General features: G+C 40.6%; 1 protein-coding gene across 3 annotated transcripts in view; it reads right to left on the reverse strand.

Annotated features, from left to right (window-relative positions):
* Positions 1–443: 443 nt before the first annotated feature.
* The window catches only part of LOC109430325 (acyl-CoA Delta(11) desaturase), an 83215-nt gene continuing 58900 nt past the window's right edge, over positions 444–24758 (reverse strand). For all 3 annotated transcript variants that reach the window (XM_029867068.2, XM_029867067.2, XM_029867070.2), the window contains exons 3-5: positions 11172–11357; positions 10871–11094; positions 444–732 (exon numbers count right to left, since the gene is read on the reverse strand). In XM_029867068.2, the coding sequence (XP_029722928.2) occupies positions 656–732; positions 10871–11094; positions 11172–11357 (487 nt within the window). In that variant the 3' untranslated portion in view covers positions 444–655. The remainder of the gene's footprint in view (positions 733–10870; positions 11095–11171; positions 11358–24758) is intronic.

The following is a 24758-nucleotide window of genomic DNA, read 5'->3' on the forward strand; positions in this document are numbered from 1 at the left end:
CATCGAAGATTAGGTCAACGTTGAAAGCGATGATTGTCGTCCCACAAATCAAGAAAACGTTTTATGTGATTTCACTCAGTTAGGTCACGCAGGCTAATCCGAAACCTGAACCACAAAGTCTTTCATCAACAGAGAAACCGGAAGCATTAAGGTAAGTACTATGAGGGTTTGCCGTTGACGAATTCTCCACTTACCTGTCGTGATCCTCGGCAAAATAACATAATCGAAAGTGCTCAGTTGAACCTCACTGGAGTTTTATTTTTCTTCAATAGAGTTTCACAAATACAACGCGTTAACATAGTATTAAACAATTGGATCTGTAATAAATTTAACAATTATCACGCCAGCGGATGTAGCGATCATCTACATGGAATCGTTTTCAATCATCTCTATCGGTTGGCTCTCACCAGGAAAAAGCGCAGGTTTTTTTTAGATGTTTTTCATTGTTTAATTTAGTAGAAAAGTACTATTAGTAATACAGTTTTATTTAAATAAGTTTTGCATTCGACGAGACCCTTCTCAGTGATTCTATCCTTACTTCATATAAAATCTGGTTCAGCATAGCCAATCCCAAGAACTGAAAACTAATTTGGTCGATCACATTAAAGACTGTTTCGTAGGAGATCACCTACTTCTCCTACCAGTTTCTCCCCCGTTACAGCGACTTGGATTCCTCTGGATCGGGCACTTCGATTCGGTCCTTTGTCGAAATCGCCAGATGCGTTCCGTCACCTGTTGAGTACACGCAGACATATTTCTCATTACTTTTTTTTGAATGAACAATTGCTTTTAAGAACATTAAATATATGCAGTTAAAATGAATAATTGATTTCATTGTCATCTTCTTATTTGAAATTTATAAAACATTTCTAGCTCAATGTACGAATCGTGTAAACGCGACTTTTTTCCATTCAATTAAAATTTTGCTCATGCTCAGCTTCTATTCAAAAATTGTTTATGTCATTTGTTTCGCAATATTCTTCACCTCACTTTTGAAAAGAATGCTTGAAAGAAACCTTTTTTTTTTCTTTAAAGAAATCATAACTTGAGAACGGTTTGTTAAATTTAAATGATGTCTGCAAAGATGTTCCAAGCTGTTTGAAGAACTTTAAGAAAAAGTATTCTAAAAGTAATATTCGCGGATCTATGTAAGACATCATGTCATTTTAATTTTACAAAAACTTTAGTTTTAGTTTTTTATTATTTCTGTATAAATCTAACTATACTAGCCTAAAAAATTTGCAAGTAGCCTACTGTTAATAAATCTTCTAACTATTTTTTTTTAATTTTTATTTTCCATCCATTTTTGAAACATGCAAGAAGGAAACAGTTTTTGATAGAAAAATACACTACAACCTCTTTTATGCATGTTATTTTTATGCACTTTTAAATTGTGCACCTTTTTTATGCTCTACATAAAAAGAGAGAAAGTTACTCAAAGCCATTATTGTGTTTACGAATATTTAATAATGACGGGGACTATTCCAACGGTGGCCAGGGGGTATTTATAGGGTAGAGCAAAGGAAGGTTACAGAGACATTTCAGGGGATCCCAAGAGGTTTCAGCGGGGTACCAGGAGATCTCAGGGGGTTTTCGGGGGTCTGCGGGGGGTTTTGAAAGCATTGCAGAAGATTTTCGACGGAATTTTTAGCCGTTACAGGTACGTTTTCGGGGGTTTCCGAAGGTCTCACGTATGTACGTTACAAGGAGTCCGAATGGGTCTCAAGGGGGTTTCGGAGGCATTTCAGGAAGTCCCAGAGCTTTCTAGGCTGGTTTCAGAGGCGTTGCGGGGGATTCCGAGAATCTCAGGTGTGTTACATGGGGTCCGAGCCCAAGTAACAATCCTAATTCTATTTGGTTTTATTTGTTTTTATGATAGTTTTATCGGAACATTGCATATTCTAGTTGATCTTATCGGAATTTCAGCTGAGCACAACTATTCTTCGTCAATATGTGGTTTTAAAAACACCTCCAAGAATACTTAAGGTTCAGTTCATAAAACCATAAACACGACAAGAACTGTTGAACTTATTTTTAGTTTTATAAGGTTCCTGTAGTTATCTTCAATCTTCCGTTCTTGATCAAGAGCAACTGTTCTCGCATGAGAACAGTTTGGTACATGAAAAATACACGAAAAAACTCAAGCATCAGATTTTGATTCTCATCATTCCATTATTGTTGCCAATCAAGAACACCTACCCGGAAACCCAATCGCGACGCGGTGCAGTGCCAAGTTCCTCCGGTTGCAGCATCCGAAATGAGGTGGGTGTGGTCATCCAGGACATCGATTCCCGTGCAATCGGGGTTCCAATCATCGATCTTCAAAATCAACAACTACTTACCTGTTGGAAGTGCTGACCGGAGGAATGAGGCACTGCACCGCATCAAGGCCGGTTATCGAAAAAGGTCTGCCTGGTTGGCAACGGTACCGGGCTGATAATTAAATTCATCGGACGAGAAAACAGAAAATCCACCGCGGTGCGATAATTTATTGTTTGTTTACAATTTGGCGTACATGATTTATGGCGTTCTCGGCGGAGTTTGCATAAACCTACATCAAGAACCTTATAAACCTGAGTACTCTTGAGTAATACTTCTTTCCCTTGCATAAGATGAAATAAATTTAAGACGTTCTTGATGGAGGCCAACCAGGCTGCATTGAGAACGTTATAAATCCTAGTATTCTTGAGTTATGCTTTTAGCTCTGGCATGAGTTGAAAGAAATTTAAGACGATCTTATGGTGATGTTGATTAAAACCATCGATGATGGACCGACCACCGGCCTAGATTTCAATGGAAGCCATGTTGAGAAAACTCATGAGCAATGTTTTTTTTTTTAAACACATTTATTTAGTTCATTTTAATCTAAGGACAACAACAACTTAAAACAAAGTCAAGAGCTTCTACTGTAAAACTACTTTTGACATCTAAAACGAAGTTTACATATACAATAAACATTTTTAGAGCCTTGTTTCTTGAAATGGAATCAGTATTCCTAAACTCTGGAAATGACAACATTTTGTAGTTTACTCTTCTGTTCAAGACTGCTTCCAGTTTCGGACGAAGATAGCTCCAAAGATGACGTACACGGACACACGTTGAGAACTTATGTTCAAGATCCTCCTCTACAGTTGTGCAATGGATGCACATGGGAGTGTCTACCCTGTTCTGTCGATAAAACAAAGCAGCGTGTGGGATTTTTCCGTTGACGATAAGATAGTAGGAGGATTTCTCGGCTGATGTCAAAGCCCGAACGTTTCGCCCAATCCTGGACCACTGCACATTAGGATTTTCTGCAACAACTTTTGGAGTTTGCATTGTGTTGCGAAATGTATCCAGTACCGCTGGAGACGATGGATTCCTGGTTATGTTTTCTGGCAGATACGGTAGTTCTCTTGCAATCAGCTTCAAGCAAGGATATAAAGCTGGGATTCCACTGACATTTGGAGGATTTTGGAATTGGTCCAAGAAAGATGAAGCGAATGGGGTGTACTCCAGACATCGTAGAAAACGGTTGAGCAACAGTGCCTTGCATTTCTGTGACGGCAGGTGAAGATTTAGGCCCCCTTAGAAACGGGTAGAGCCAATTGTTCAATGGGTATCCGGCAAGGATAACGTGCCCAAATGAAGTTTCCAATTCGTGAGGTTATTTTTGCAACTGAAGAGTTTGGGATGCTGAGCACAGAAGCCATAAACTACAGTCGAGAAGTAACATACGTGTTCACTAGTATCACTTTTTGATGGATACTTAGACTCCGTTGTTGGAAAAGCCACATTAGCTGGGTCGTTTTCCTAATAACATCGGCCCAGTTGAAATCAATTGTGCGCTTCAAGGAATTGAAATAGACGACTCCCAGGATTTTCACGCGTTCTTCGTTTGTGAGCCATTCCACCGCTTGTGTTCTCCGTTGCACTCCGATGAGTATTGATGATGTTTTAGCCATATTAGCACAGCTCCAGAGCATAGTCCAAATTCCACAAACGCCTTCTTTATGAGATCCAACTTTGCATCATCCACCACAATTATGGAAATGTCGTCAGCATAAGCCACAACGAGTTCTAGTACATTATTACAGATGGAAGTGAGCTTTTCGAGGAGGGGATGGAGGTAAAGGACAAACAGGTGCATACTTAAAGGATCACCTTGTCGGACAGATCTTTGGATAGGAATTTCAGGACTGAGATTTCCGTTTATCAGTATTCGAGAATTGGACATGGACATAATTTTCTCAACGATAGACACAAAACCTGGGTGAAAACACATGTTACGCATCACATTCAACAAAAATTTCACATTCACACGGTCAAAAGCATGGTCAAGATCAAAAGAAATTAGCCTTCCTGTCTTTTTCTTACACTTTATCTCTGCAATTCGATCTTTTATAACACAAACGGCCTCAAATATGTTCCTTTTAGAATTTGAACACTTTTGGCTAGAGTTAAGGATGTTGTTAGATGTCATAATCTTTTCCATTCTTTGCTTGAGTATACGTGCAAGTATTTTGTAATCAATGTTCGCATGACCAGGAAAAATATTTTTAATATTTTATTAGGGCGTTACAATGGAAGCGCGTTGCAATTTTTGGAAGTATCTTGCAACATATATACGATGAATTTTGTTTGGCATTTGGTATCCTTGTTACACCCCGGAAATATTTCCAATTTGTGTAATAAGTTAATCCCGATAACAATAATGTGTTATTTTCATTGCGTTTTTAATTCGAATTTAATTCACCAAACTTTTCTGTCGACATAAAAGCTGCTTCAGCAACAACACTGACAAATTTATTATCGTTTTATCGTGCACTTGAAGAATTCTACAAGGAGAAAGCAATTCGCCTTGAGGACAACTTGGGAAGTACAACAAGATTTAAGAGAAATTTAAAAACAACTCTCCAAGAGCATCTTAGGATGGGCCTCTTTGATCTTATGGCGGGTTTATGGTTGAGTTGATGTCGTGTTGCAGAGCAATTTGGTTTATGCAAGGTTTTAAAGAACAGGCGTTGAAGAATACTTCAAAAGCATTAGAAAATTAATTTTGTTACTTGGAAGGGGGTTTTAGGGGGATTTTGGAGGCATTTCAGGAAGTTTCACAGGATTAAGGATTAAGAGACCCTATCACCATATCTATTGAATCGTTCTTGAAATACCCTTTGATACAAAGGTGTTCTTGAAACCCCCTGATACGACCCTGACTTAAAATGCTTCGAAACGCCCTTGAAACCTCCGCAATCCCATTGAAACGCCATTGAAATCATCATAATTAATTTGAAATGTCTCTAAAACCCAGCACGGTAAAGGCTGGGTATGCTGCGCAATTCAGATCCCATTGTGATCCACTAGCCTCTGCCCAGCAACTCCTATCCCTACCTCCTTGCGGTATCGGCTGGAAACTATGAACAACCTTAGGGAAGATCGGGTAACCAACCCCGGCGGGAACTTTGGTCGAAGGCTGACAGGGAAGGGGGGGGGGGGTTTGCTTCGGCAAACCTGAGCGTCTGTTCTCCAGGAGGAGCGGCTCACAACAGCGTCTGATCCCCATGTTAGGGGCGGCTGATCAACGTCCGAGTACCAGGGAAGGACTCTAAGCTCAACTGTGCACTATGGTCCTCCGGAAAGTAGGGGGTTGGTGTCAGGCCCTACGAGCCAGCCGTAAAAACCATTGTAACGGAAAATCAGCAACAGAATAATACGAACCGAGACTAACGGCAACGACCCCAGCGAACAAAAAGGACTTGCGATTGGAAACTCGGTACGTGGAACTGCCGATCTTTCAACTTCATTGGGAGCACTCGCATACTCGCCGATCTACTGAAGGACCGCGGGTTCGGCATCATAGCACTGCAGGAGGTGTGTTGGACAGGATCCATGGTGCGAACGATTAGAGGAATCATACCATCTATCAGAAGGGCCCATATAGCCGAGGCGGTAAACGCACGGGTATTCAGCATGACCATGCTGAGGGTGACGGGTTCGATTCCCGGTCGGTCTAGGATCTTTTCGTAAAGGAAATTTCTTTGACTTCCTTGGGCATAGAGTATCTTCGTGCCTGCCACACGATATACACATGCAAAATGGTCATTGGCAGAGGAAGCTCTCAGTTAATAACTGTGGAAGTGCTCATAGAACACTAAGCTGAGAAGCAGGCTTTGTCCCAGTGAGGACGTTACGCCAAGAAGAGAGAGAGAGAGAGAGAGAGAGAGAGGACCATCTATCAGAGCTGCGGCAACACACGCGAGCTGGGAACAGCTTCCATCGTGATGGGTGATATGCAGAGGCGCATGATCGTTTGGTGGCCGATCGACGAAAGAATGTGCAGGTTGAAGATCAAGGGCCGATTCTTCAACTTCAGCAAAATAAACGTGCACAGCCCACATTACGGAAGCACTGATGATAACAAGGACGCATCTTACGCGCAGCTCGAACGCGAGTACGATCGCTGCCCAAGCCACGACGTCAAGATCATCATAGGAGATTTAAAAGCTCAGGTAGGCCAGGAGGAGGAATTCAGACCGAAGATTGGTAAGGTCAGCGCCCACCAGCAGACGAATGAAAACGGCCTACGACTCATTGATTTCGCCGCTTCCAAAAATATGGCCATACGTAGCACTTTTTTCCAACACAGTCTCCCTTATCGTTACACCTGGAGATCACCACAGCAGACGGAATATCAAATCGACCACGTTCTGATTGTCGGACGGCAATTCTCCGACATTATCGACGTCAGGACCCAGCGTGGCGCCAACATCGACTCCGACCACTATCTGGGGATGGTCAAACTGCGCCCAAAACTCTCCGTCATCAACAATGTACGGTACCGGCGACCGCCACGGTACAATCTAGAACGACTGAAACAACCGGATGTCGCCTCAGCATACGCGCAGAATCTCGCAGCCGCGTTGCCAGACGAGGGCGAGCTCGATGAGGCCTCTCTAGAGGACTGCTGGAGTCCAGTGCAAGCAGCCATCAACGACGCAGCCGAGAGCACCATCGGATACATGGAACGGAATCGACGGAACGAATGGTTCGACGAGAAGTGCAGAACGGTTTTGGCGGAGAAGAATGCAGCGAGGGCGGTAATGCTGCAGCAAGGGACCCGACCGAACGTGGAGCGTTACAAACAGAAGCGGAAACAGCAGACCCGCCTCTTTCGGGAGAAAAAGCACCGCCTGGAAGAAGCGGAGTGTGAAGAAATAGAACTGCTGTGCTGTTCCCAAGAAACACGGAAGTTCTATCAGAAGCTCAACGCATCCCGCAACGGCTTCATGCCGCGAGCCAAAATATGCAGGGATAAAGACGGAGGCCTTTTGACGGACGGACGTGAGGTGATCGAAAGGTGGAAGCAGCACTTCGATCAGCACCTGAACGGCGTGGAGAACGTAGGTACGGGAGCCCACGGCAACGGAGGAAACGACGACGCCAGTGCAGCGGAGGACGGAAATGAACCAACTCCCACGCTGAGGGAAGTTAAGGATGCCATTCACCAGCTCAAAACCAACAAAGCAGCTGGTAAGGATGGTATCGCAGCTGAACTCATCAAGATGGGCCCAGAAAAGTTGGCCACCTGTATGCATCGGCTGATAGTCAGGATCTGGGAAACCGAACAGCTACCGGAGGAGTGGAAGGAAGGGGTAATCTGCCCCATTCACAAGAAAGGCGACCATTTAGAATGTGATCAGAATTTTGAATGCTGCCTGCAAAGTGCTATCCCAGATCATCTTCCGTCGTCTGTCACCTAAAACGATTGAGTTCGTGGGAAGTTATCAAGCCGGCTTTATCAACGGCCGGTCGACAACGGACCAGATCTTTACCGTATGGCAAATCCTCCAGAAATGCCGTGAATACCAGGTTTCAACGCATCACCTGTTCATCGACTTCAAGGTGGCATACGGCAGTATCGACCGCACAGAGCTAGGGAGAATCATGGACGAAAACGTCTTTCCTGGGAAGCTGACTAGACCGATTAAAGCAACACGCAGAAAAAAGAATTTTAATCATAAATATTTTCTGTATTGCTTCAATAAAAATGCTGCATTATTTGCCGGCCTATGATATGCTTTTATTGATTCTATTTGCATCGTGAATTTGATTCAACAAAAAATATTGTTGAATTTGACAGCTACGGTAAATAGCAGGTAAACTAGTATTTTTGTTGTTTTAAAAAATATATCTTTTGGAACAACAAAAATAATGCTTTGAAACAATAAAGTTCATTCGTTGATGCAATAATGCATTTCACATTGAATCAAATTGTATTTTTTTCATTAGAATGATTTATTTTCTGCATCAGAAAAGGGGAAAAAAGCAAAAAAATCTAAATTTATTGTTTATTTTATTTTTGATATGTATTTTATTTTACATGCTAGCTTCTTTTTGGTATATGATGCAGATAGGTGCTTTCTATAACGTGGTTGGTCTTCAGCAGTCTCTGGAAGCAAATATATCAAAAATGAGCAGAAAAATAAGCGATAAAATGTAAAAACAAAAATTACCTATGATGATCCGCTTGTTCTATACTCGTGTTTTCGGCTGCAGATTCATAGAATCAAGCCTAGAATATAACAACAGTTCGCTATAATAAGCCATTAGTAGTGAAATAATTAAAGGCAATCACTTACCAAAGTTCTTGAATTAGTTATCCACTGCTCTATTGTGGACTACTCTTGGTGCCATTATTTCCACTTTTGCCGATTACGTTCGAAATCAAAATGGCGGTGTCACGTCATGTGCTCAGAACATCAATAATATTAGCGCTTGGTTTTGAAAAAAACTCTAAATTGTTTTAACTAATAAATTTGTTAAAACAATAAAAAAATGTTTTTTGATGCAACAAAAACTATTATAGTTTTGAATAGCTCTAATTTCTTTGCGTGAACGATGGACGGTGTGCAAAACTGCGTAAGGGTTTCGGGTGAACTATCCAGTACATTCGAATCTCGCCGGGGACTGTGGCAAGGTGATGGACTCTCGTGCCTACTATTCAACATCGCTCTGGAAGGTGTAACGAGCCGGGCTCAACAGCCGGGGAACGATTTTCACAAAATCCGGTCAATTTGTGTGCTTTGCGGACGACATGGACATTATTGCAAGAACATTTGGAACGGTGGCAGAGCTGTACACCCGCCTGAAACGCGAAGCCCGTCTGGGTAGTAGTGTTACGATAGACGGGGATACTTTCGAGGGGGTGGAGGAATTCGTCCTTATTGACGGCTGACAACAATGTGAGCCGTGAAATTCGAAGGCGCATCATCAGCGGAAGTCGGGCCTACTACGGGCTCCAGAAGAAACTGCGGTCGAAAAAGATTCACCCACGCACTAAATGCACCATGTACAAAACGCTAATAAGACCGGTGGTCCTCTACGGGCACGAGACATGGACCATGCTCGAGGAGGACCTGCAAGCACTCGGTGTTTTCGAGCGACGCGTGCTAAGGGCGATCTTCGGCGGTGTGCAGGAGAACGGTGTGTGGCGGAGAAGGATGAACCACGAGCTCGCTGTACTTTACGGCGAACCCAGCATCCAGAAGGTGGTCAAAGCCGGAAGGATACGGTGGGCAGGGCATGTTACAAGAATGCCGGATAACAACGCTGCAATGCTGGTGTTTGCAACTGATCCTGTTGGCACAAGAAGGCGTGGAGCGCAGAGAGCACGATGGGCGGACCAGGTGGAGCGTGACTTGGCGAGCATTGGGCGCGACCGAGGATGGAGAGCGGCAGCAACAAACCGAGTATTGTGGCGTACTATTGTTGATTATGTCTTGTCTTAATGATGTTGAACAAATAAATGCATGTAATGTACTGGAATTTTTCAAGGTGTTGCTTTTCGAATTCCTCAATTTTTGTTCACCGAGATGGCTGATAAAGTTTTTCTTTTATTTTTTCAGGTGCTGCGTGTGTTTCCTCCAGATAATTGATTTTTGGGCCTCTCAAGAAGATCTTTCTGAGATTCTTGTAGCAGTTGTTTTTGGGATATCTCTTGGGCTTTCTTCTGAGGTTCCCTCAGTAGATATTTCTAATGTTCCTTCTGGAGCTCCTTCTGAAAACATTCTTTAGCCATTTCCACAAAAAAAAATGTTCTGGGGAAACCCAGATCGAATGCGTAAAAAATCCCAGAAAAACTTCTGGAGTATTTCCGGGAAACTTCCCTGAACAAACTTCTTGAGTAAAATATGAAGGAACTTCTACAGAAAACGTAAAAGAATTTCTTAAAAAAAAACTCCAACAGCAACTGCAGTAGGAATTTCAAGAAAAATCCTAGACCTTCGGGACCTACAAGAAAAACAGGAAAAACAGGTCTTGAATAATTGATGATTGCTGATGATTTAATAATGGTTTATTGAACTTCAAAACTGTATTTTTTTATCCCTTAGCGCAATCTTGATACCAATATAGATTGTAAATTTTTAGGTTTTATTACAGTTTTTACAGCCACAGTTGGAGCTGAAATCTTCTTTTAAATTTCGAAAAAAAAAAAACGTTTGCTGTTCGGGATATTCGGTATTTTAAGATGATGTATTCTATGTGTAATCGTTATCATGGTATTGCTATCGCAAAGTTCGTATGATGAGTGGTAAGGTAATTTTATTGTTCCAATGTTATATATTGAAATAGAACTTTTAATCATCTTTCGTGACAAACATTCTTACTTGGATGTGCTTTTTTAATGATTTTACCATCCAGTATGACTACAAAGAAATGTTTTCCGCTTACTGTCTTTGAATTAACATGATTGCATTACACTATTGAACAGTGTAATTTCCCACACGGCTTGGTCAGCCAAAGCAAAATCAAGAAATTGACATTTATGATTTAAATAGCCGACTCTTCTCAAAGTTAGGTACATACATTAAAAGAAAACATTCAAACTTACCGTATTTCTCAATCGTTCGGCGCACCAGTTCCTTCGACGGTTCCTTCAGATCGTACGCCCATCCGATCTTGGCGAACACATCCAACCAGAAGGTGGTCACATTGACGGAGTAATTGCCCAGCTCGGCCGCCTTGTAGTCCCACGGAAACACGTGATGATAGTTGTGCCATCCTTCGCCCATGGCCACGATGGAAACGGCCTTGTTTTCCACCGGTTGGATGCGCCTGTTGGGTATTTGGTAAATTGATGCTCAATTAGGTACAGTAAATAAGACGAGAAATTTCAAAAGGCAAACACTTACTGGTCATAGGGCCGGTTGCCGTAAATGTGCGCGGCGCTGTTGACTAGCCAGGTGAAGTTCAAACTGAGCACATATCGGACGAAGCACTGGCTGAAGAAGGCCATCGTGAACGTTTCGCCGAAGAAATACCACGGGATGAAGGTCGGCAGGAAGAAGCAGAACAGGATCTTCATCAGGATGAAGTGTCTGTGGACGATGGATAAAATGGAAGAAATGGTTAGTTGTGCTGGTTAAAAACGTTCACAGTATGATAGCATAATAGAGGAATTTGCCAAAGCTTACGATAAAGATTAACATATAGCATACAATCTGAAAACCCAGCAATCACGAAGTCGTATATGGGGCTGTATATTAATTACGTAAGGGTTTATAGGGGGCGGCGATGGTTTGATAAATCTTGCGTGCCATACAAACATATTTTGATTTTCAGAAGGGGTGTCGAAAAATAGCGAATATTCCTTAAGTAAAAAATAGACAGCCCCCATTGATGTAGAATAGGATGCTGAAGTGGAAGCCATATGTGTTCGTACATGCTTCCATTTATTCGCGTGAAAAGTGTACGCATATCGTCTCCACTTAAGGTGAAACATCAAGAAATCCTATTGCAATTTTGCATACAAACTTTAGAGGCACAAATCTGATGAACGAAGCATCGAACCAAGCCGTACTTGTTAATCCTTGCTTTGCTCACTCGCAAAAAGAGGCAGCTTTTGCAAATCGACGGCATTTGTTTACGTATTTTTAAGATTAGCGCTCTTGAAAACGTGAGTAGGGGTCCAAGGCGGTCATTGTGGCAGCCATATTTGTATCCTCTGATGTTTCTCATTAAGCACCCTTGAACATCAAATGCGATCGTGTATTGACTGGGAAAGACCACATTATCTGAAGGGTCTTAATCAGTGAAGAAAATTGTCAGACAAAAGAGGCACAAAACAAGCAACAAAGAAGGTGCGACGATTACTCTTTATCCCTACTGGTAACAGATAATGACATGATCTCGATATTTTTTGTTGCAGACAAAACGGAAGCTGAATTTGTTGCGTACTTTTCAACTCGTGAATAATCAATTATTGCTAACCCAAAGTCGAAACTGTTTGATGATTGAGCTTCACCAGAGTTGCAGTGTTTACCGACTCGAAGTTACCGTTAGAAAATCGCAATGCAAGGCTTAAAAATCACTAAACTCGTGGTGTACGATGTTAATCCCATTATTTTCAAGTTGGGACAAACTTATGTCGCATGGGTTTGTTTGTCGTAACAAATACAGGTTGCGACATTGTCATTATTGTTGCACGATGGTTGAATTTTGATTCACTGGTCTCAATTAATATTTGAAGGAAACAACGTGGAAATTTTCTAGAAATCTCTGTTCAACACAGTTGAAAAAGTATTGTTAAATCGCATCACTTTAGGATTTAGGTGCTAAAGAGGTGTACAATTACATATATTCTACGCAGCGGGTTTTGCATAGCAATCGATTTTAATAATAAATCATAGAACAATAAAACATTTACCAGTGTATTCTGTCCTGCTGATTCAGAAGCATGCTCTTTTTTCTCTTTCATTGAAATTTGTATGGACTTTTGCATGAGAAAACATACCTATTTGCATTTTTCTTATAATGTGTCAATTATTATTCAATTATTTTTCTAGAGAATTTCGGCTTGCAGTTTGACTAATTGCGTTGATTAATTATTTATCATCGCCGACGTTTCGATCCGGCTACCATCTTCAGGGTTCGATACGCTAATCAACAAGTTACACAATTTACAAGTTTAAAACTGTCGGGTTTTTAAGGTTCACGCCGTCTGGTACACGTTTGGGCCAATCGTTTCGGTCGGATTTGGGAAATCCTTAGCTGACTTACGGGAACTACCTGTCGGTGCAGATTGTCGCCTCTATGTATCCAATTATGTAAAAGTATAATCTACTTGATAGTCTAGGAGGATGTCTTGAAGAACTTTGTCGAAGACTGCGAAGCGATCTGATGCTACAAAAGTTATATTCTAGAAATCGCTTGACCATGTTTTAGGTTAGATATGTAAAGGAATAAAAATAACAACAAAATTTCGCTTGAAAAAACGGTACAGTGTCTACCAAGTGAGTAAGACAGATGTAGTTTTAATTTACGAGAATAAACAACAACACCAGCTGTATCTTCCAGAAAGAAGCCCTCAGTATAACATTCGATACGGTCTGAAATTCTGCTTTTCAAATAACCAGTTAACGAATTCCGGCGCACTTTTTCTTCGAAGAAAAGAAAATTTTCTTGCTGGCGAGCAATGAAAGAAACTTCTTCTCTTCGCACAGATGTACAGGGAAAGAAAATTTTCGAAGAATATTTCATATGGATAATAACAAGCAATTGTGAGATCACTTAGAGCAAGCACAACTTTGTGGTAACAGCGAGGTGTATGTTGATCTGCAGTTCACAAGAGTCTCCTATAGTAATAGTAAATGGTGAAATTCGCAAAAAAATGTTGTGCGGCAATCTAGCAAGGTTTACTAGTGACCTTGGTAAACAAAAAATATCGAAATTTCGCATCTAGAAGAGTGTACGAGGTGTTTTTGTGAATGTGTTACTGTTACACATTTTTGGTGTAGTCTGGAAATTATGCACTTATGAGTAGGTCATATACATTCTAGGTGCTGAGCGGTCTTAGTGTGCAGATAAATGAGTAATAGCGGTAAAGTCATTGAGCACTGCCGAAGGAGTTGAAGGGAATGCTTCAGAGATCACTATTTAGGCAAAACTGGGTGCATTTATTTATTTATTGGTTTTCGATTCTTTTATTAACAAAGCGGAGCAATGTTTCAAAATCAGTTTCCGAACACAGTTAGAGGAAGGATCATGGTATCTAAATTGTTATCAGTTTCACAGAAACCACTTTTAAGCAAAATTTTGGAAAGAAATGGTTTCTGAAACACTGACAAACATTTCCAATCGAGTAACAATTCAGAAGGTACCCACCTTGATCTTTCCTTCGACTGTGTAAGGAAATCGATTTAAAAATATTGCTCTGTTGTTTCAGAAAAAAATAAAAGCCAAAAAAAAAATATGGGTAAATGCATCCAATTTTACCTTACCAATTTTAAAGAGTTCGGCCTGCCCGCCCATTTAGTATACAAGTTGGCACCTATGCTAGGAGAAACCCTTGTGAAAATTGCCATCAAATTCTTGAAAGAACATTGAGACGAATGCAGATGTCCGCGAGAATCACCAGAAATTTCCTGGAAAACAACCCCGGAAAAATACGAAAGGAGTTCTTGGAATAATTTTGAAAGAAGTCCCTGGAAACATCCCGGAAGGAATCCCAGGGAGAATTCTAGGGGAGATTGCTAAAAATATTCCGGGAGAGGTATTCTTCAATAATTTTCAGAAAAAATAGTGAGAGGAATACTTGAATAAGTTAAGGAAGAATCCCTGTCGGAAATTCGGGAGAAATCATAGGAGGAATTACTTGAAGAAGTCTAGAAGATGCTCTGGAAGTATTATGTGGTGAATCCCTATACAATTCCAAGCATTTCAGGAGAAATCCAAGATAAATCTCTGGAAATAATCCGTGAAGGGTCTTTGTAATAATTTAGAAGGAAGGTTTGGAAGATTTCCGAATGAAATCGCAGAATAAAATCCAGATGAAATAATTGGAAAGATCCGGGAAATGTGCCTGAAATTAGAATTATATGAAGACGCCCGAAAGAAATTATATTCCTGAGAGAAACATCTAAAATGATTCTAGAAAGAATCCTTGCAAGAGTTCTTGGAGAAATTCCTAGAAGAATTCTGGGAAGAATTCAGGGAGAAATGTCTGTAAAAGTTCTGGGATGAATTCCATCTAGAGTTTTGGAAGGCATTCTTGGATGAATTTAAAAAAAAAAATCCCCCGTAGAAATCCGGAAGGAGTTTCTTGAAGAATTTTGGAAGAAATCCCGGAAGAAAATTTCTCGAAATATAAAAAAACCGGGATAAATAACCGGGATAAATAAATGATAAAATAAGATAAATAATTGATTTGATCCATCTGACATAAAAATTGTCTTAATGAATATAAACTTATAAACATATGATTCCGAAATCTTTCCACGTAGAATAGAATGACTTGAAGAGACGAACCAGCCAAGGGCTGAAAGTCTCTCAAATAAAGATAAATCAATCAATCAATAAATCAGAATGACTTGACTAAATCATATAATAAAGGTTTGATTTATGAACCAATACATATTCAAAAATTCGGGAGGAACTTTGAAACAATTCTGGAAATTTCTGGCAAAATACCGAATGTTTGGAAAAATTTTCGAAAAATAAATCACCGAAACATTCCGCAACAAGCCACTAGAATTTTATGCAAATATTAATATTCTGCAGTGGCATCTTCACATTACATATTCAAACTCCAAATTTCCATGTGCCCATACTGAAGTATTTTCTTGAAATTTCCAATTAAATTATAACTTTTCCATAAAAGTCATTGAAATACCAACAGTATTTCAAAATTTCTTATAAATCAGAGAGTTTCACATAGCCTTTCAGGTTGGTTTTCCTTGAGGTGGATTCTTGAGAATAAGGGTTCTTTGAAAAAAGTTTCAGGGGGTTTTTGAGGGCGTATGACAGCTGTTTGGAATGCCCATGCAAGCTCTGGAACGCTTCTGAAACCATCTGGAACCCTACTGAAATCATCTGCAACTTTCGGGAACCTCCTCAACACGCCCTGAAGCCCACTGAGGCTCCTTGTAACATTCTTGGAATGCCTTTGGAGTAGGCCTGTACACGTTTTCAAAAATGTTCTTTGATCCTCAAGTTCACTCCATATTGCGATTTGCATCCAAAAAGAAGTCACTTATCAAATCTCAGCTAAATACATTGAAATTAAGTGGTGCATCAAATCATTTTTTTTTTGGTTTTTGACGAGAGTAGTCCTGAAGTCCTCTAAAACCTCTTGGTACTTCGTGGAACACCTCAGGAATGGTGCTGAAAACCCCATGACACACAGTCGTAATGCATCTGAAACCACAGAACGTCCATGACATCCCCAGAGATCCCCTGGAAAACCTTTGAAACGCATATGCATTCCTGTGAATTTCGTTAAAACATTTTTGAACCCCACTTTAAAACTCCTGAAACGCAGCTGAATTCACCTTTGATCCCCTGGAGCTCTCACGGATCTCTCCTGAAACCCTATGGAATACCCTGCAACGCCTTTGAGATCCCTGCAGCTTACTGAAATCTACTGGAGCACCCCTGAACTCCTCTGGATCCCGCTGAAAACCCGTGGAACGCCCATAAAACCCCTGATATCCCATGAATCGCCCTTGTAACCACCTGGAACGTACTTGATCCGGTGGAATGCCTCAGAAAATCCCATGACAATGTATGTCCCATGGTATGTCCATAAAACCCCCTGAAAGCTCCTGAGATAACCTGGAACATTCCTGAAACGCCCCTGATACTCCATGAAACACTCTGGAATGTCATGAAATACTCATGGAACGTACTGAAACCCCTTGAAACCCCTTGTAACACTTCCGAAATCACTGAGATCACCTAAAACACTTCTGAAATGCTCTAAACCCCAGATATCAGATCGTACATGATACCCACTGTGACTCACTGGAAAGCCTTCAAAATCCACTTAAACGACCCTGAAACCCCTTCGAACATCCCTAGATGGCACCCGAAACTCCCAAAACGAACATCTTTGAAACCCCCTGTGATCTGGTGGAACGCTTCAGCAAAGCGTGCCCATGAAACCTCATGGAACTCCCTGAGATATTTGGGGACATTCTTGGAACGCCCCTAAAATTCCCTGGTATGCCGTGAAACTCATTGAAAACCCATTGAAAATGCTTCTGAAACCCCTGAGACACCTTGGAACTTCCTTTAAACCCCATGTATCATCCATGGAACCCCCAAGGACGCTCCCTTGAGACTCCCTGAAAAGCCCTTGAAATTCACTAGAACACCCCTAGAAGGCACATGAAATTCTCTGAGATCGCTAGGAATTCCACATAAAAATCATAAAAACCCATGAATCCATGAAACCCCCTGCAACGCTCCTGAATCGGTATGAGTGTTTTATGCTTCGTTGTAAACTATGAGTAAATTGAAAAACAAAAATCTGGCAGTCATGCCAACATTTAAGGTTAGCATAACCTTAACACACAATTCATTTTTCCACACATTAAAAAAATAATTGCTGTAAATGATTGAAACATATTGAGAGAATATAGGGTGACGATGGGTATTATCAGCAGGTTTGTTCTCTTCGTCATGGGAGGTTTTTGTCAGCTTATTTTCCTGAAACTTGGTCGAATAATTCAGCTTGGTTGGGAAGGATTTAAGGCCAATTTTGAGTTCAACAGCTTTCAAAAAACCCCCCATGACGAAGAGAACAAAACTGCCGAAAATACACAATTTCCCCTCTTGAGTTTTCTTAGGGTGTCCGTCCATAGTACCCCTAATCGCCAAACACCGTGGAAACCGGAATGCCCATCAGCCAGTGGCAGCACTGGACGATGCCACACAACTTCAACGAATTTAATTAATAATAAATTGTGCTCAATATTGTACGCAACTTTAAGCGGCAACTTTTCGGGCTTATTTTCGGCAGTCTGAAATTTCAGTTATATAGCCTCGAAAAGCTTTGTTATCGCACCATATGTTACCACTGATTTACGGTTCCAGAGAATAATACTGTACCTTTGTCTGTACAATATTAAGATTCATATGAATATCTCGCTGTTAATCGGTTCGACTGAAAAGGTCTTTTGTTAAAAGCATTTCAACACAGCAAAGCCATGGGGTCCAAAAGATGATGGTGTCCCTAAGTCAAACATCGGAATGGTTCCATTGCCTAACTTGGGTTCAACGGTTCAACCTAGATTTTGAGCCCTCCCTCATCCGATTTATAATTTCAAACTTTTTGTATACACCTTTCAACCAATTTTATGGATATTGACTTAATTTTTTGTACACGGCTAGATGCTGTACGTACCTCACCGTGTACGTAAAATTCAATCAATTTTGACTTAGTTATAAGCGGAAAGTGCATATAATAGGAACCGCTGCCCAATGATGGCACAAATTTCCCAAATGGAGGAGAACGTGCTTCTGGAGCCGACCTACTGATACCTGATACCCCCTGCCCAAATGGGCCCGCGCCCTACATAAGCTAAGTCCTAAGTTCATAGGTCTTCATCGTCGTTAACGATAGAGTTTCATAACATTGCGACATAAGCCACGTTCCTCAAGGCTCTGTTTTTTCCAATCGGTTCCTCATCGAAACCTGAGACGAGACTCGCGAAGAGGAAAAAAAGCAACGTCAAGTGCAGCCCAACTGAGCTGTCAGTTGTAGCCCGTTTAATTACGTTACCTAAAACGAGTAAAGTATTGCTATCCGAGATAAATTCTGAAGCCAAAATTCACTCCGAGCAGCATTTTCTTCTCCTGTACTGTAAAAAATAAATTGAAAACAAAATATTCCAATGATTACTTTGCTTGGCGATTGTTGGCGATGCAAAATTTCACCTCAACATGATTTTGTGCGTGAATGGGATTCAGTCACACTGCATGTGAGGTGATGCGGTCACGTACGTGTTTGAACCATCAGCCCAAAACATAATGTCAACACAGATAGGAAGAAGAAAAAAATAACAAAGTGGAGAAAAAGAAGACCGTCTTCGCGAGTCTCGTCTCAGATCGAAACCTATCGAAATCGAACTACCAGACGACCATTTCCACATCACGTGATTACCATTTTCTGGCCTCCGCTCCGCACGAAGCGCTAGAAACGCGTTGGAGAAGCAAGCCAGCTGATTTTTCGACAGATTTATATAATGTTTGGAACGGGTAGACCGCAGAAGACACACACGTATCAGATGTGGCGAAGAGCGAGAGATGTCGAAAACAGTCGAAAAAGTCGTCTTCGTTCGCTGATGTCACGGTCATAATCTTCACACGCTTGCGGGCCGCGGGACCGGCCGGGTGGACCGGAATGTGACTTGTATGCTGCCTTGCGTGAAAGTGCAAATTTTGCTGGTTTAGATTGGAACACCGCGTGGTCGACTCTTCGCACGCGGGCTAATTGCAATGACACGTTTTCATCAAGCGCAGTGTACCGGCGCGGCAGGCGCGATTGGCGGCAAGATTAGATTTAAATTTCTAATGATTGGGTGTTATGGAAATCTTGTTTCGTTTTGTGCGACAGGAGGATGAATCAGTTTTGGTTGATGAGTGTGAATCATATGATGAATAACGCGTTTTTGATGAATAACAATAATAAGCACATTTTGAAAATCTTTCGAGACATATGTATTCTGGTAAGATGAAAGCATACATGATTACAGAAAAAAACAAACAAATCAATCGATATGTACTCGGAAGAAGTAAAACGAAGTCACGAATTTTTAAGACCACACATCTTAACAACCATACATTGATTTATGCTGAGAATTTGATCACCCAACTACCTTGTAGCATCCTGGATTCCCCTAAAACTCATAAAAAATTCTGAAAACTTCCCTGAATCCCTCTTGAGACTCCCGTGAGCTCCCTGAAGCTTGATGCCCCCAAAACTCTATGAAACACCTTGAAATGCCTTGAAACCAATCTAAAATCTCTTGAGGCTCACGGAAAGTTGCCTGAAACCCTCAGGTACCCTCTTGAAGCCTCCCAAAACCCACTGAGATGCCTTGAAAGGCGCCCGTGAACTTTTATTATACTCTCCTGAAGTGCTTTGAAACTTTCTGAAATGCATTGAAACACCTTTGAGCCCCTATAAAACACCATGAAATTCTCGAGAACCTTATGCAGCCCCCTGAAATACAATGGACACCTTGAACCCCCTTTGAAACCCCCTAGCTTCTCCGAAGCTCCTACGCCTATGAGACGCCTTGAACCACTTTGAACTGCTCTGAAGCCCCTCAAACCCTACTAAGATCCTCCAAAACTTTTCGTTAAGTTTCCAGAAACTCCGTGAGAACCCCTGAAGCTTCTGAAACTCATTTTAACGTCATAAAATGTGCTGTATGCGAACGTCACTTATTTGATTTTTTCGCGCTTTCATCACGCATGCTCCTACCCAAGTAACATTTCTACAATCGTTCAGCATTCTTGGTTATATGTTGTGTCCAAATGATGTTATTCGACCGAGTGTCATTCTTTCCTGCCAATTCAATTATCATAAAGTCATGCGGTGATTAAACCTAGAAAGTAAAATCCAATTGGCAAGAAACAATAAAACTCGGTTCGAATAAGATCATTTTGAATACAATAGGGGCATGCGAGGCGAGATGAAAGCGCGAAAAAATCAAATAAGTAACGTTCGCTCGATATGAATCTCTGAACAAGTGTCACCGATCGATAGAACCGAAAGAAAAGCCGAACAACATTTAACAGATCACAACCACGATCTTTTTGCCTGTCTAGGACTAGCAGTCATCATCGAACTACTACCTAGCGCTAGCCGTTCAAAACCAGGACGTTAGACAAAGGGATCGTTGTTGTGATTGTGTTGCTCAATTATGGCTCTCTGTTAATTTTCAACTTCTATTCAATTTCTCTCGTCGCACACTTGCGATTCTATCCACCATTTCTTTCATTACTTTCGTTACTCCCTTCTTCTTTGCGTAGTATTAAGTTCACCGAGAAAAGTCAATAAAATTCAATTATCATGGTTTTCAGCAAATATACTATATTAACAATATAGGTCACTTCGTGTTTTCACATACAACGACATGGAGACGCCGTTAACGAATGATTACAGCACCACCTGTTGTCAGAAAAAGTTAATAATTGTATTTTGATCAATTTTTGTTTACCGTGCAAGGTGACATTTCTCGAAAAAAGATGTTAGGGGTGTCAAAGTTTTTTGTTCCCAAATAATCGATTAATAAATAATCGATTTACTATATAAACAAACAAAATAATATTTCATTAGATAACATCTACGAAAACATCTGTAGAAGAATTTGAATGCTCCCTCGTTGTAACGTCACCGATATCATTTCACTTAGAAATATAAAATTTTCACCCTCAAAATTTACTTATATTTTGCCCTGGTGGTTGCTATTGTCCTTTGACAATGGCTTAAATTATCATCTTTCTTAATGTCCACGCTGACATACATACATCGGATTGAATAGCTTACAAAAAATCCGGAAGATCACCAACCAAGTGCACGTCAAATTTCTTATGGCAGAGTGCAAGACATTGAATCCAAGGATCCAAGGGTGCATAAGCTAATGGACCGATGCACGAACTTAATAATTTCAACGTTTGAGCGTTCCGTGCTTACAAAAAATGAGTTATTTTCGATTAATTTCGTTGTTCTTCCGGAGTGAACTGTGAGTTTATTCGAATACTGATTGTTTTATTCCGGACTAATCGGCTTTGTTGTTGGATGTGTGAACATTGTGCTGTCAAAGATTGGACATTTACACGACCGTCGCGAAATCCTTGCAAAGCTCATTGTTTTTAAATATACAGTCATGGGCTTCTGGGTGAACTTCAGTTAGTAAAAATATTCTGGCAAATTCGCCTGCTGCAGAGTGATAATCCTCCATAAATTGAGTCAGGCATTCCTTCAAATGTTCTTTCTGCATTCCTTCTGATTTTCTAACGGAAGTTGCTTCTCAGTTTTCTCTTTTCCTTTGCTAACCGGAAAAATCCGCATTTATCCGTTGCTAACCGTCGTTAATCGCGTCTAACTGCACCTGCGACTCAGTTAGCAATGGTTAGGAACGGATATCCCGCATAAACGATAACCATAAGATTTGCTTAACCGCCTATTCGGGATACAGTTCGAACAGTATGCGGTATTGTTGAACCGTCTACATTACGGTGCGTGTATTGTGTTGGTTTATTAGGGATATGCATACGGATTTTCCGATTAGAAAAGGATATATTCTCCTTGGTTTCCTTCTAGAGTTTTTTTTCTGAGATTCATTCAGGAGCTCTTTTTGAAATTCCTCCAGGTGTGCCTTCAGATATTGATTTAAAGTTTTTTTTCTTAAATTTCTCCAGAGGTTCCTTCGAGGGACCCCCATGGATTCCTACTGAAATTACTCCTGCAATTTCTTCTGATGTTTCTTCATGAATTACTTCTATAGGAATCTTCAAGAATTCTCTTCTAGGATTCGTCAAAAAGTTCCTTATAGGATTTCCTTATAGGAGTTTATGGAGTCTTTCTTGGATTCCTGCAGTAGCTCCTTCAACGATTCCCTCAGGCGTTTTTTTACGAATACCTCCCGGAGTTCCTTCTGGAATTCCTCCAAAATTTTCCAAGAACGACCAGGAGTTGTTTCAAGGATTTATCCAAAAGTTCCTTCAAAAATTCCTCCTTCTGGAAATTTCAACCGGGATTTCTACCAGTATTCTCCCAAAAGTTCCTTCCGGAATTCACTCCGACCTTTTAGAATTCCCACCGAGAGAAGATTTGGGATTCTTCAAGGAACTTCTTTTGAAATTCCGGAGAAATTCCGAAGTGACTTTGTAAAACTCCAACGCGTTTATATGAACAATTTAATAAATATTTTTCGAGGGATCTTTCCAGGATTCCTTTAGAAGTTCCCTCTTTGAAGTATCAGAAATCCTACAGGAATTATTTTTGTGATTCCTTCCGAGATTTCCATACATTTGGAATGTCTTCAGAAGTATTTTTTTTCGGGATTCCCAGAAGGAATAAGTGAAGACTAGATTTGTAGTAATGAGTTGGTTTGTTGTATGGTGAGATGTTAAACTCTCCGTTTCTGCATTAAAACGGTGCAAACTCATGGGTATTATGATTCTTAGCCTAGTTTGATGCTGCTTGAGCAAAACTTTGGGGAATTATGTTGTTGAAGTTGCAATAAATGAGAATACAACAACACAGTTACACAAAGTTTTGCTTCCGAATAGTTTTAGCGTTTCAGTCTTTTCGGGGTAAAAAACAACTAAATGTTTTCTTCTTCCAACGTTTCGATCCTTATTGGATCTTCCTCAGGGAATCGAATAAAGATCCAATAAGGATCGAAACGTTGGAAGAAGAAAACATTTAGTTGTTTTTGACCCCGAAAAGATTGAAACGCCAAAACTATTCGAAAGTCTTTAAAACAGTCGTCGTCAATATAACAAAGTTTTGCTCAAACAGCATCAAATCACACAAGCAGTCATAAAACCCGAAAGGAGTTCCTAAAATAATTCGAGAATTAATTCTAGGAGGAATCCTCCAAGAGCTTCTGGAGGAATCTTGGAGAAAAAAAATCCAGGGTGCAATTCTTAAAGGGATCCCACAAGAAAATTCTTGTGTGATTTCCGGAGAAAATACCGTTCATAACTCGCTAACGGAAAGTTCGCTTTGGGTCGTCTGTGTTTTAGTCTCTGTTATGAACGTTTATCGGTTCAAATTTACTTCTCATCTGCAATTTCGCATGTCGCGCGACGATAATATACGCCAGTAATTGTTCAAGAAGAGGGAATTAAATTTGTTCTAATTTGCGTAGTTGAAAAAAATCGATTAATGTTTAATCGATTATTTCAGAAGAAATGGGCATCCCCACCATGCAATGACAGTTCGACAGAATAAACGTCATTCGGATAGCGCATGCATTTAGTGTGTAGTAGTACCTCTTCTGACGCTTGGTGGCGCCACATTCACTAAAAAGGTGTCGCCAAAAAATCTTAAGAGTGACCTATATTGTTAATATAGTATATTTGGTGGAACTGAACAACCCAGGAAGAAGTCCAGAAGGAATCGTAGGTCCTTCTGTGAAAAATCGGAAGTAAACACCTGGGAGACTATCATGTGGAACTCTGGATCCCAGATGGAGGAACTTCTGCTAATAATTTTAGATAGAGCTACTGGAGAAATTCCTGGTGGTACTTCCGGAGAAACCCCATGTGGAATTCCTGAAAAAATCACAAGTGGAATTTTTTGAGGATTTATGGGTGGAGCTCCAGGAAAATACCATTATGTAGTTCAATTCTAGGACAATCTCAGGTGGAACTCCTGAAGGAATCCCAGTTGAAATTTACGGAGGAAACCTTGGTGAAAGCATTAGAAAAAGCCCATGTTGCTATTTCTACTTTAAAAACAGCAACAAGTTGATGTAGCATGTGTGATTTGAAATATGAAAAAAAAAAAAATACCACCGTTAGAAGTGAGCGGAATTCGTTCTATTTTTGTCTTTCGACCTAAGTAGAGCGGTTAGGAATTGAATAAAAACAATCATCGAGATGTTTTCAGACCAAACATGACCAATTTTAACGTATCATTTGCAAAGTTCTGAGTGTTAGCTTGTCCGGATTATTACAGATACAGGTTTTGGGCATTGTAGCACCTTTCTGTGAAACGATGAACCCTTTATGTCTGGCCATGGCATTGCACGTATCACACCTCAACTTACACAGTTATGGGTTATACGGTGCTATTTAGTCGTTTTCATTGCTATTGTCAAGGGTGCTTCAATGACAATGTCAGGTTAGTCTATTCTGAAATGCAACCCTCCATGAAAGTGCTAATGCCATTAGCCTATCGAGGCCTTGTGATCTTCCTAGCGGTCAGTGTCAGTCAACTCAATTAGTAACAATAAGCAGTGCGTGCGATTTGGTCG

The sequence above is a fragment of the Aedes albopictus genome, chromosome 1 (genome assembly GCF_035046485.1).
Source record: "Aedes albopictus strain Foshan chromosome 1, AalbF5, whole genome shotgun sequence".
NCBI classification, from domain to species: domain Eukaryota; kingdom Metazoa; phylum Arthropoda; class Insecta; order Diptera; family Culicidae; genus Aedes; species Aedes albopictus.